General features: G+C 41.9%; 2 protein-coding genes across 7 annotated transcripts in view; one reads left to right on the top strand and one right to left on the bottom strand.

The window, feature by feature from the left end:
* The first annotated feature begins 517 nt into the window (after positions 1-517).
* On the top strand, positions 518-6,716 carry LOC106740806 (glucosidase 2 subunit beta). The gene is made up of 3 exons (XM_014612202.1): positions 518-753; positions 2,188-3,377; positions 4,710-6,716. Exons 2-3 carry the CDS (start codon positions 2,462-2,464, stop codon positions 5,450-5,452), a joined length of 1,659 nt encoding a protein of 552 aa, XP_014467688.1. The 5' UTR covers positions 518-753; positions 2,188-2,461; the 3' UTR covers positions 5,453-6,716.
* The window catches only part of LOC106740802 (heat shock protein DDB_G0288861-like), an 83,596-nt gene continuing 78,056 nt past the window's right edge, over positions 6,712-12,251 (bottom strand). For all 6 annotated transcript variants that reach the window (XM_014612191.1, XM_014612190.1, XM_014612188.1 and 3 more), the window contains 2 exons: positions 10,383-11,848; positions 6,712-9,444 (listed from right to left, as the gene is read on the bottom strand). In XM_014612191.1, the coding sequence (XP_014467677.1) occupies positions 9,019-9,444; positions 10,383-11,848 (1,892 nt within the window). In that variant the 3' untranslated portion in view covers positions 6,712-9,018. The remainder of the gene's footprint in view (positions 9,445-10,382; positions 11,849-12,251) is intronic.

Below are 12,251 nucleotides of genomic sequence, written 5' to 3' on the forward strand. Positions count from 1 at the left end.
GGCGGCGCATGAGTCGTCGGATTTTCTCGCTTTGACTTTTCGACACCGAGACTTCCCGCAGGGATTAGATAACCTTGGCTCGCGCGAGCCTCTCACTCTCTCGTCGTAGTCGGTGTCACAATTGGTGATATACTTCGGAGAGAGAGAGAGAGGAGAAAAGCGTTATCGCTCGTAACTTCGGCCGATAAGTGACCGAAGGCGAAGAAATCGACTAATAAGTGTGCGCGCTCTCGAAGCGCCAGAAATATGTGGGGAATTTCACAACTTCGAAACTTCATCGCGCGACGTTACTCGGAATAGCGGGAGACATATTTTCGCGTTATTATTTGCGCTGAAATGCACGACCGCGAAGGATCACTTTGAATTCCCGCGATTCGAGGAGACCTCTCATTGGCTGAGAAAGCGCGTCCTTTAAACTTCGCAGCGCGTATCGGTGGCCCGGCAGAAGTTTCTACGCTACAACGCAAAAGCGTGTCGTCATTCGTGAAAAGGCACTCTCATGTAAGCTCGACGTTCGCCGGACGGATAGTAACATCCGGGATGTACGTCACGACGGGACTCCGCCGTGATTGATCAAATCCCATCGTTTTAATCCTCCGTGACCAATGACCGAGTCGGTCGAGATCACGACTGTGGGAGAGTAAACGGTGGAAATCGAGTCCGTTCGAAAAACGTTCGAGAGGAAGATCCTTGGATGATGTGGGAGATGAAAAGCGTGCGCGCCATCATGCAGCGGAAGAAGCAGCGAGTCCGGTAAATAGGCTTTGCTTTTTAATTGCATTCCTCTACATTTCATGCATTCGAATGAAAGATGGAGGTTAAATACGAAAGACGGAAAACAAGACGGAGGAGCCAAAGGAAGAGTTTCGATGTGTTGTGGGAACAATCCCGATTGAGAGATTCGCGTATGAAACTTCACGCAGACGGACGCTAAAAATATATTTTTGGAAAAATATAGATAACGCGTGATTTCATATATCAGAGAGATGCATAAAGGCCAGACTTCAACTTGAGCGTAAACTCGAGTTGTTTTATCTAACACGCAATGTAAACGCAAATTGAAATTGAATATTTCACACCTGAATGAATAAGCTTCGTAATGATGCGTATTCAAATTTTATCACGTGTAAAAAATTATTGAGAACTTTGAAGTAAAGGCAAATGGTAGGATTTGTCAGAAAGTACCCCATGAGGACATCTATATAATCCAAATAAAGAAATTGATTCTACGTCAATTCTATGTCGATTCCACGAATGGGATTTTAATGCGATCTTAATGGGATAGTACAATCACCTAATCGAAATTTTAACGATTATCTGCAAAATGAATCTATATTTTAAATTTAACGAGTATTATATTATATTATAACATATAATATTATATATTTTATCTTTAATCAATAAAAACGAATTCGCTCGATTACATATTTATATTTGTCTTTATTTGAAGTACATAGTAAAAAGTATTTTGTTCTTATATTAAAATCGGTCCTTGTTCAAATTTCTATGTTAAATTTTTAATATACATAATATGTGTAAATTTAACATATTCTGTTTATGTTATTTCAACATTTTATGTTTTGCCGATATTCAACATGTGTGAGTGTTAGAAGTATTAAAATAACACATTTTATACTTCAGTATCGATAAACGTATTAATTTTACGTTAATTTTTTACATAAGTTTTAGTAATATTACTCTTCAATATATTCATCTTGTGTTAAATGAACACAAAAATTTATGTAGAACGTTTGGGACATGTAAAATGTGTTAAATTTAATACAAAATTCTTCACTGTGTAAAATAAGACCCAAATAAAATAACGTTGAAACAACATTAAAATAATCAGAAAGTGATGGAAAAAGTGAATTTTTTTTTGACGCCATCATTTTGACGTCTCTATGATTTTCTGTTTTATCTGGAGTCCAGGTAAAATAGGACGACGATGATATAAAAATGATACTAAATGATCAAAAAGTGAGTTTTTATAGTCATTTTCTCATTATTCTGACATCATTTCGACGTTGTGATTTTCTGTTCTACCTGAGGGAGTATTTGAATCTCATAGGACCGAGGTAGAAACAAAGTGTAGAACAAGCAGCTCGAAACGAACGACTTGCTATTGCAACGACAGGCTTATGAAAGACGCAATTTCTACATTTTACTTTGTTTTCTTCTCACTCGCAGCCAGACGCACGAATATCCGATTCGCTCTGATTGCGGAAGGTGTAAAGCCACGGTGAACGGAGATAATTGCCTGACAGTTGGTAACCCTGTGCCAACTGTGATCGGAGAAAACGTGCGAGGTGTCGTGGTGTCCGCGTTCGAAACGCCGAGGGGAAAGTCTCGCAGTCTCGTTTTTACGTTCGTTTCGCCGGGCGAGTGACGTGAAGCGACGTGACGAGTGGTAGAAAAAGAGAGAGACCTGACGGTGGTGTTATCAGATAGAAGTAAAGGAAAAATGGACAGGTACGCGACGTGGCTGTCCCTGTTGTACGTGTCGGGGAGTGTGCTCTTAGCGCACACGAGCCACGTAGCCGGCTCGACGACGATACGCGGTGTACCGTTGGCGATGAGATCGATGTACAGCCCGAGTCGCGAATTTTTCGAATGCTTAGACGGCAGTATGCTGATACCGTTTTCAAACGTCAACGACAACTACTGCGACTGTGCGGACGCCAGCGACGAGCCCGGCACGTCGGCATGCGGTAACGGCATATTCTATTGCGAGAACGCCGGCCACCAACCGCATTACGTGCCGTCGTCCTGGGTCAACGACGGCGTGTGCGACTGTTGCGACGCGAGCGACGAGTACGACTACCCGTCCGAGTCCAAGTGCCAAAACACATGCCACATATTGGCGAAGGAAGCGAAACTGGTGCAGCAAAAAGCGGAGCAGCAGGCGCGCGACGGCAACAAGGTGCGCCTGGAGATGGTGAGCAAGGGCAAGGCCATCAAGGCGGAGTATCGGTCGCAGTTGGTGAAGCTCAGGGCGAGTTACGAGGAGGCGGAGCTGATGAAGAAGGAGAAGGAGATACTGAAGGCGCAGACGGAGGAGAGGGAGAAGTTAGCGTTGGAAAAGTACAAACCAGCTGAGCCGGTTACTGAGGAGGAGTCGTTAGTGGCTTCGGAAACTAGAATGTTATTGATCGACCCTGAATTGGAAAAATGTTTCCGTATTCTGGATGAAAACAATGATGGTACACTGACATTGCATGAAGTGGAACAGAGAGTCCTCGATGGCAAGAATATCCCTTCGTCTGTGACAGTGCACGATTCAAAGTACGTTCTGTTTGGCCAGTTGGCTGGCACATGGGATGAATTCTTGAGTATGGCACGGGAAAAGGAGCACCATGAAGTAAAACTTGCAGTGGAAAGTAAGTAATGATAATGTTCATACCTTCCTTTCTCATCAACATGTTAACATCATTGTATATTATAATCATATATTATAGTCCTATACATTATGAATATATTAGTAATAAGAAGAAACAAAAAGAGAGTGCAAGATTTGTATAATTATGTATAAAGAGAAAATAAGTTTATTAAGAAATAGTCTATGTAGACAAATTAATATTAAATGATAAGAGCACACGACATAGAGAATGTAAATAGATGAAAATTACGAAATTAAAATGTGGATGATTATGTATGGAAAGACCAAAGTATGAACCAAGTCTTCTTGGCGAAAAAACTGAAGTAATATATAGAATACTTCAGATGTTATATAACGACCAAACTGCATTGGTGTGTTCTATGGATAAAGATAAGAAAAAATGTTATATAATGTTGACGTCAAAATGAGAAAATAACTATAATTCACTTTCTTGATCACTTTCTCATCATTTTAATGTCATTTAATGTTATCGTGATTTTCACTTCTATCTGGGTCTCATTTTACACAAAAAAATTAAAAAAATTGTATTAAATATAAGCCCATAGAATCTTTATTAAAAAGTTACAACTAAAGAATAAAATCTGTCGCAATTGAAAGAAATTTGCTTTTGTTATTAATAGGTATTAGTAGAGTTTGTTATTAATAGAGAGATATAGACAATATAATTTTATTAATTCTATTTTTCAAAATGTCGTTCTTGATATACTGAACGATGTAGTACTTTTCTACTAGAAAATTTTCGCTAGTATTCCGTCACAAGTCGAGTATTCCTATTACAGAAACTGTAGTTGAAATGAATATCTGCATATTCTTTGTTCAAAAATTGTGGCATTTCGGCACAAAGTTGTATAATATACTGATAGTTACCAGTGTTGACAGTAGTTACTGTAATTTGAAAAAATAAACAGCTTATATATAACAGTATAACAATAAGAGTATAATATCGCTCAATATTTATAAATATTCACAGACAATTGTGATTGGTGGGTACATTTCGTTTTTTACCTGAACATCAATTCCATCGAATACATATATATAGATTATTAAAAAAAAAATTCTATAGAATGTTGAAGTGATGCTTACAAGGGGAAATATTTTTAATTTTCCTAATGAACATGTCAAAGCATGTGGATACAATTGGATGATTGTCCGACGTAATCTCTTGGTCTCCAAGATCCTCAGATTTCACATCAGATAGATTTTTGCAATTTTTAGTTGTAACTTTTTAATAAAGGTTCTATGGATTTATATGTATATATATATATATATATATATAAACTCGATACATTATAATCTTGTTATGTGTTTGCAGAGATTAAGGCTATAGCAGGATATCCCATACGCGAGATTTCAGATGACGAAGGAGAAGAAGGAGAGGAAGACGAAGGCGATATTGGCGAAAGAGAGGAGGAGGAAACGGAATCAGACGCGGAAGCAGAAGCAGAAACAGGGGTAGAGAAGGAAACAGAAGACACGATTCAGTATGATGAAGAAACGCAGGCTTTGATCGACGAGGCGAACAGTGCTCGCGAACGCTTACAGGAGGCCGAGAAGGCCGTGAGCGAGTTGCAGTCGGAAATCAACCAGCTGGAGGTGAAACTGCGCCACAACTATGGGCCAGATGACGAGTTCGCGTCGCTCCACGGCGAGTGCTTCGAGTACACGGACATGGAATACATTTACAAATTATGCCTGTACGACAAGGCGACCCAGAGGTCTAAGTCGCACGGCGGTAGCGAAGTGAATCTTGGTCAGTTTAACAGGTTTGTCGGGCCGACTGGCAACAAATTCTCCAGAATGGAGTACGATAAGGGGCTCACCTGTTGGAACGGCCCGCCGCGTTCTACGCTCGTCACTCTGTCTTGCGGAACGGAGACCAAGCTCATCTCGGTGACGGAGCCGAGTCGCTGTGAATACGCCATGGAGCTGACCACGCCGGCTCTGTGTAGAACAGACAGTATAGAGACCGCCGACGCGCAACAAACGCCCGACGTGCAACAGACTCTCGACGAACAACCAACGTCCGACGAGCAACACGCGCATGACGAATTGTAAACGGTTGCTCTGTCGTTTAGTGAAATGCGAAACGCGCGAGATCACACGTTCAAAGTGAGTGTCGAGCACTTATGGGCCCTTGGCTGGCCGTGAGACGAGATTGCAAGGATTGATAATGTTGTAATCACAAGGATTAATTATAAGGAATCATGATATATGACAATTCGTCGGGTCGTTTTTTCATGCAAAACCTTTGCAATGCGATCGTGTATAATCAGCGACGCTATTCCAAACGCTACCGCAAGTCACTGACGGGCGATAAAGCTCCCCGTGAAAATTTCATAGCCATTTCGAGTCGAAGGTGATACCTTATCAGCGAGTATTTTTAGCAGCGATACTTAGTATTCACTTGGGTGAAACGACGTTATGTGTTACTTATTAATTGTAAATTACCAATTGGCAATTTATCAATCGTCTCGACGTTGCGTAATCTCAGTGAAATTGAAACGTTAAAAAATGTAATGATTGACCAGATTCTGAGATTTGGTACACCGAGTGAGATTACTGAACTCATCAGAGCCTGATTATTTGTTACATCAATAAAAAAATTCGATCGATTCTTTATTACGTGACTCTTGTATATAAAGAAAATGATGTGAAACCTTTTGATTATTCTATCGTATAATTGCCTGTTTTAATAATTCATGTTGGGAAAAAATAAAATGATTGAGAATGCTCAAGTATCTCTGCTTGAAATTGTGCTACCTATTAATAAATTTAGTGCTAATTAACGATCCAACTGTCACAGTTGCAATCAATTTACTCGTCCTTGCAACCTCGCCGAGTCCGTCGACTTAGTATTGAATGGAGCAAGTTCGTTAGCGATAACCGAAATAATTATCCTTATCTCATTCTGCAAAGTCGATAGAGTTATTGTTATGAGAATCATTGCCAACGTTAAAAGAGAGAAAAAACGAATCTAGCTGTTACATTCCTCCTTTTGTACACGACGCATTTCTACGATTGTGATTTAAAAGTGAATCGAGATTTAATGTTCACGACCGATCAGGTCAGATGAAACATACTTTATACCACTTAGCGTGCATAGTTGGAAACGGGAGAGATGAGAAAGAAAGAACAAACAGTTACTGTTTCCGGCGTTTGATTAGTCACTCATACGTACAGACTATGCCTAATGTCCATCATTGTATACACTTAAGTCGGATATTTTGTAATTTTTAAAGGTTCCGTCACGCCACGGCGTGACATGAGTCACGAGGATCTATAATAAAGAGAGAAAAAAAATTCTGTTGTCGAACTGTAATTGCGATGGCAGCTTTATTTACATCAACGAAAAAGAAATCTGTTTGCGTGTAAATGTGTGTATCTGTATCCACCTGTGGCTGTGCTATGTACGTCTGTGTGTGTGTGTGTATAAATGGGTGAGTGGTTGGTATATGCGTGTATGTATGTAAAATTTTCCTTTGTTAATTATGTATAACATTACATATTACAGTGACGTGGTTAAATTCAGTTTTTTTTCCTATTTATACTCTCTAAGAGACGATCTTTCTGCGACGTTCTCGGAATCCGAAACGATACATTTATTATATAGACAACTAAAAAGAAGGAGATTGAAAGTAATAACGTTTGTATTCTACAGCCGTCGTGCTTCGGTCTGTTCTGTTGGTTTCGATAAGGCACTTGAAAGGCTATAAAAATTTCCTTCCCTCGCGAAATTCGACGAGTACAAGTACGATATGCTGCGGTAGTATCAGCACGATTTTTTTTTCTCTATGTCTCGGAGAATCGAGAAAAATGAGAAACAGTTTGGGGTAGAATCGTAGCGCTCTACCGACCGTCGTCAGTTTCACATTTTCCCTTTTTACACATCGTTCTCTTAATCACGATCTTTCGAAGCCATTCGGTTATATACTGAGGCCAGATATCAATATCACTCGTCATCAACGAAGAATCGTAGACCCGCTTTGTTGCCAGGGTAATTTGCATTCGATCAGAATTCGATGACGCACATACATACATAGTTACATACATAATTATTGACATAATTCGATCGTATTTTGCGTCTGGGTAATAGGTAGGCGACAATTTTGAAAAAGTAACACACTTTTTATAATAGTTAAATATAAACGGGGTCCCCGTGAGCATCGAAAATGCACCCATCCGTACGTACCTGTCTCATTGATACGCTAAAATCGATCGTCGATACAATACAGTTCTATACCCCGTGTCTCTTCTATATTTACCAAATTACTACTAGTGATATATATAATATATATAATTTTTTTGTTCTCCTGCATCGGTGATTCCTTATATATATATTCTTCTTTTCATATTTACACATTGAGATGATACACGATATTTGTAAATGTGCCACGAGCAAGGATCACATCCGCTAAACTACTGTACAGCTATCTTTGAATAACGCTAAAGATCCTACGAGAATGTACACGCGCGTTCTGTGACCGAGCGTCGTGCGTGATCTCGTCGCACAAAAATCTCAACAACAACGTGGAAATTATTTTTATATTATTATTAAATAAATTTTCGATGCGTGGGAAAAACGCGAGAATTGAAAAAGAAATGCCGTCGCACGAGCAGGAAAGGCGTCTTCTCTCTTCTCAACGACGTCCAAACGATAACGAAACGAAGTCGGATATCATCGATGTGAACTGTCACGTTTCGCATTGGAATTGTTATTTCGAATTTTCCTCGAGTTAAACCATGTAAGTGCCGCGATATTTATATTTATTTATTTAAAGTTTTTGTAAAGTTTCTGAAGATAACCCAGTAAAGAAGATAGGTTAATAAGAGCTGCCGTTAGATGCGGGACACGATAATTGAAATCTAATAGCGGGAAGTTAAAATTGTTTGATAATGCTCGCGCCGAAATATCTTTTCAGATTTTAAACGTACCTTATGGTTGCCACTTATCATGTCAAATCAGCCCTTTATCCCGCGAAGAATATTTCTAACATTAAATATTCCCTTTCATATCTTCCCGTTATTAGATTTAAACTACCGCATCCAATATTTAGAGACAGTTCTTACAAGCCAGTTTTTTCTACTTATTTATCGCGACATTACATCGACACGCGTACATGAGAAAAATTATTCGCGAAATGATCTAAGTACCAAGCTCTCGTTTGGTATTTCCGAGTTCTTACTATCTGTAAACCGACATCTATATAAAGTACTATCCCATTTTCTACTTTTATCCGTACGGTTAAATTCGCGCTTGTTATTTTTTTTTATCTCGAATCTTTAGCTCCACGGATAAACGATCGAACCAGCTCGGTCACGTGGTCCACTACGTGAAACGAGCTATTGTTTGATTCCCCTCTCTGCTTCCGCTCGTCTCGTGAATAATCGGTGTGCTTTGTACGAAAACACCTAGGATCGTGTGTATGCTCTACTATAATATATATATGTATATATTATCAATCGCTAGACGGAGATCATTCCATCTCTTTACATTTCCGACGTCTCCTTTTCCCGCGTTAAGCATTCACCGCTATATCGAAACGTTCCTGTGAATTGAAAAAGGGGGGTGTGGAGGGGGGTTGCAAGGACGACTCCTATATCGTCGTTTTATCGTCGTAAGCTCACTTTCCGAGCTTTTCAAACATGATCAACTTCTCTTTGAAGCTCTTGGTGTCAGTCGACACTTCTGATATGTTTCCGTTGAGCATATTCTGCAGGTCCTCGTCGTTCTTGCCGACCAGGAGATTGTCAAACAACATCTTCGTATCCTCTTGCTTAGCGACCGGCGAGGTCGGCTGCGACGTGCTCATCTGCTGCTTCTTCTTCGGGTAGATCACGGAACTGCGCTGATTGTTACCATTGTCAGCCATCCTGGTGACTATCGTGATGGCCAGCAACTGATGTATTCCCAGGTTCTCCTTGGGCTCGGAGGACTGACGCCAGTAATATTTATCAGCGGTGATGAGCGACTTGGAGTCTTCCGTATCGTCTCCCATAGATGTATGGTCAGAGTCGGTCGCGGCTATATTTCTTCCGGACCAGGAATCCTGAAAGGGGCGAAGTGGATTGTCAGAAACACATTTACCTTATTGGTAAAAGAAACAAAAGAATATTCGGAGAACACAATTGTGGTAGTTATTTAATTTGTGATCATTTCTTTCCTCAATCAATCTGCATAGTGAGTGTCTTTTGTTGGAAATTGGGTATCGCAAAATTGAGCGACGAAGGAACCAAGTTAGAAATAAAAAGAAATAAGAAATAGGATATCTTCTCTCAAACAAACCCTTCTAAGAACTACCCAAAAATTTCGGTCTTCATTCACCGGACCTTCCTTAGTGAAGGGAAAAATCCTGATAAAAACGAGAATTCAAACACGGGATGTTCCCTCTGAGAGACTCCACGGTGGGTGATAAGTCCAATCTCACGCATCGTTTTTATCTTTTCCATTGAAGAGGAGTGGCAACTGAAACATTTGGGTATTTCTTGGAGTGGTGACACCTCCTCACTTTTGATTTCACTTATTGATTGAGTTCCGGAATTTACATTTTATGTCGGCTCTTATTGTTTTTTTTTTCGTCTTTAACTGTATCAAGTTGATGTAAAAGTTCGTCCTGCTTTTTAATCAAAATTACACATATTTATTTATTTTTAAATACAATTAATCAATTAAGTATGCGCCGTTTTGTTCGATCATCTGCCATCTCTTCGGTAGCTGCATGATCCCGCAGCCGTAGAAATTCCGGGAATTCTGAGCAAAGAACTGAAACAGAACGAACTTTTGCATTGACTCAATATATCCGAGAGCCTGGATGATTTATTTATTTTTTCCCCCGGAGAACCAAGTCGACTTGAGGCGAGTTCTCCCACGTGATCCACGAAATTTCCTAGATGAATAATCTTTGACTTATGTTATTCATTTTCTCATCATATTGCTATCCCAAAGTGCAAAATACAGATCAGGTCTTGTTCGAGCCAAGTATCTTACATTTTTCTCGCGTCTGTCCACCACGCTGTCCGTGATCTCCTCGTCTTTCCGGTCCTGCTCCAGGTCCTTCTCCAGACTATCCAACGTCTCGGTGCTTTCCGAGGACTTATTCCTCCTTTCTGAGTCCAAAGTATCCGTGCTACCAAGCTCCGAGCTCTCGGAAGACTTTTGAAGCCGCGGCGGCTTCCTGGTAGGAGTCGGCCGTCTCTCTCTGTCACGATCGTCCCCGGTCATCACCACGTCCACTATACCGCCGCTCGGTATCCTCTTGGGCGTTCTTCGCACTCTCCTATTCTCCAGTCTGTCCTCCACGTCCAAATTATCCGAACTCTCGGAGGACATTCTCTTGCTCGACCGTCGGCAACAGCCCTTCGACATATCGTCCAACGTCATCTCCGTCTCCTCGACGTCTTTCGTCTCGCTTGTGTCGATCCTCTCGAAGCTCTCGGACGACTTGGAGATGCTCTTGGATAACCTCCTGCCCCGAGACAAATTGATGTCGGAAACGCTGCTGCGCTTCTGCAGCTCTTGACCGATCACCACCACCTCCTCGCTCTGCTCCCGCAGTTCGAGCACCTCGAAGCTCTCCGACGACTTGGACATCGCCTTCGAACTTCTGCGTCCCCGGAACTCGAAGCTGCTGCGTCTGCGCTCGATGGAGTCGTCGCTGACCAGCGGCTCGATCGCCTCCAAGCTGTCCGACGACTTGGAGACGCGATCGGTGGACTTGGAAATCGGATTGAGCAACAGCCTCCTGACCGCCGCTATCGGTCTCGGCGACGATTCCTCGTACTCCGCCTCCTCGTACTTGTCGAAACCCTCAGTGGACTTGGAGAACCAGCACGGCACCGAATCCAGACTATCCGGTGATTTGGACAAACGATTCGACGATGACCGTCTGCTACGCGGTAGTTTCGTCTCCAGTTCTTCGAACACGTCCGAAGAGCCTTTGGATATCCGGTTGGACGGTCTCCTGGCGACCGACCTGGCGACGACCTCCGTCGTCGTCGTTGTCGTCGTCGTCGTTGGCGACGTCGTTTGTTCCTCAGCTACCTCCGCGCTGTTCCTTGAAACTGTCGTGGTGTCCAGACTGTCCGGCGACAACGAGGTCGCGCTCGGCTTTCTGGGCAGTCTGGACTCCAGTTCCTCGAAGATGTCGGAGTTGCGCGACAATCGACTGGACGATTTTCTGGTCACGCTGATGGTCTTGGGTTCTGTCGGTGTCGACACATTGCTGGTCGATTGTTGTTGTTGTTGTTGTTGTTGTTGCTGCTGCTGTTGCTGCTCTAAGCTATCCAGGGTATCCTCGGCGATGGTTGGCGGTATCGATGGGGAGCTGGAGGCGACGACGTTAGACGACGTCGGCGTCGTCGGTGTGGTGCGTCGTGGCGGTCGTCGGTTCTTCGGACGCACGGAGATCCGGTGATGCGCTGCGGTATGATTCAGCCTCGCACTTTCTAGTTGTGCTGTGAGGGAAAAATTGCGTTTATGAATGCCATTGCCGGCGAGGTGCCGATACGAGAATTAGCATGGGATGAAGCGTAATCTACTGGTGGTAGCGTAACGATTTTTCGTTTCTTCAGTTTTGTTGAGAGGTCTGTAATGAATGGACTAAACGACCATTACAGTACGTATCATGAAAAATAGTAAAATAAAAGCACCAAAACCGACATACCTTTTTGTTCTTGGGCCCTAAAACTCTGTTGAAGATACACCGAGAAGAAGATTGGTTGAATGACAATGCAGAAATAAAATATGTTTTTATTGAACGAAACAGAATTTTTAGTCCCAAGAACTGAGTCTTGTTCATAAGAACTAGAAATTCTGCTTTCTTCGACAAAAACGTGTTTGGTTTATTCATTGTCACAT

The sequence above is a fragment of the Dinoponera quadriceps genome, unplaced genomic scaffold, assembly GCF_001313825.1.
Source record: "Dinoponera quadriceps isolate SergipeBrazil2010 unplaced genomic scaffold, ASM131382v1 scaffold591, whole genome shotgun sequence".
Lineage (NCBI taxonomy): Eukaryota > Metazoa > Arthropoda > Insecta > Hymenoptera > Formicidae > Dinoponera > Dinoponera quadriceps.

Coding starts and splice junctions, on each gene's coding strand:
- LOC106740806 (XM_014612202.1), top strand. CDS start 2,462: ATGGACAGGTACGCGACGTGGCTGTCCCTGTTGTACGTGTCGGGGAGT. Junction 3,378..4,709: donor AGTAAAACTTGCAGTGGAAA/GTAAGTAATGAT, acceptor ATGTGTTTGCAG/AGATTAAGGCTATAGCAGGA.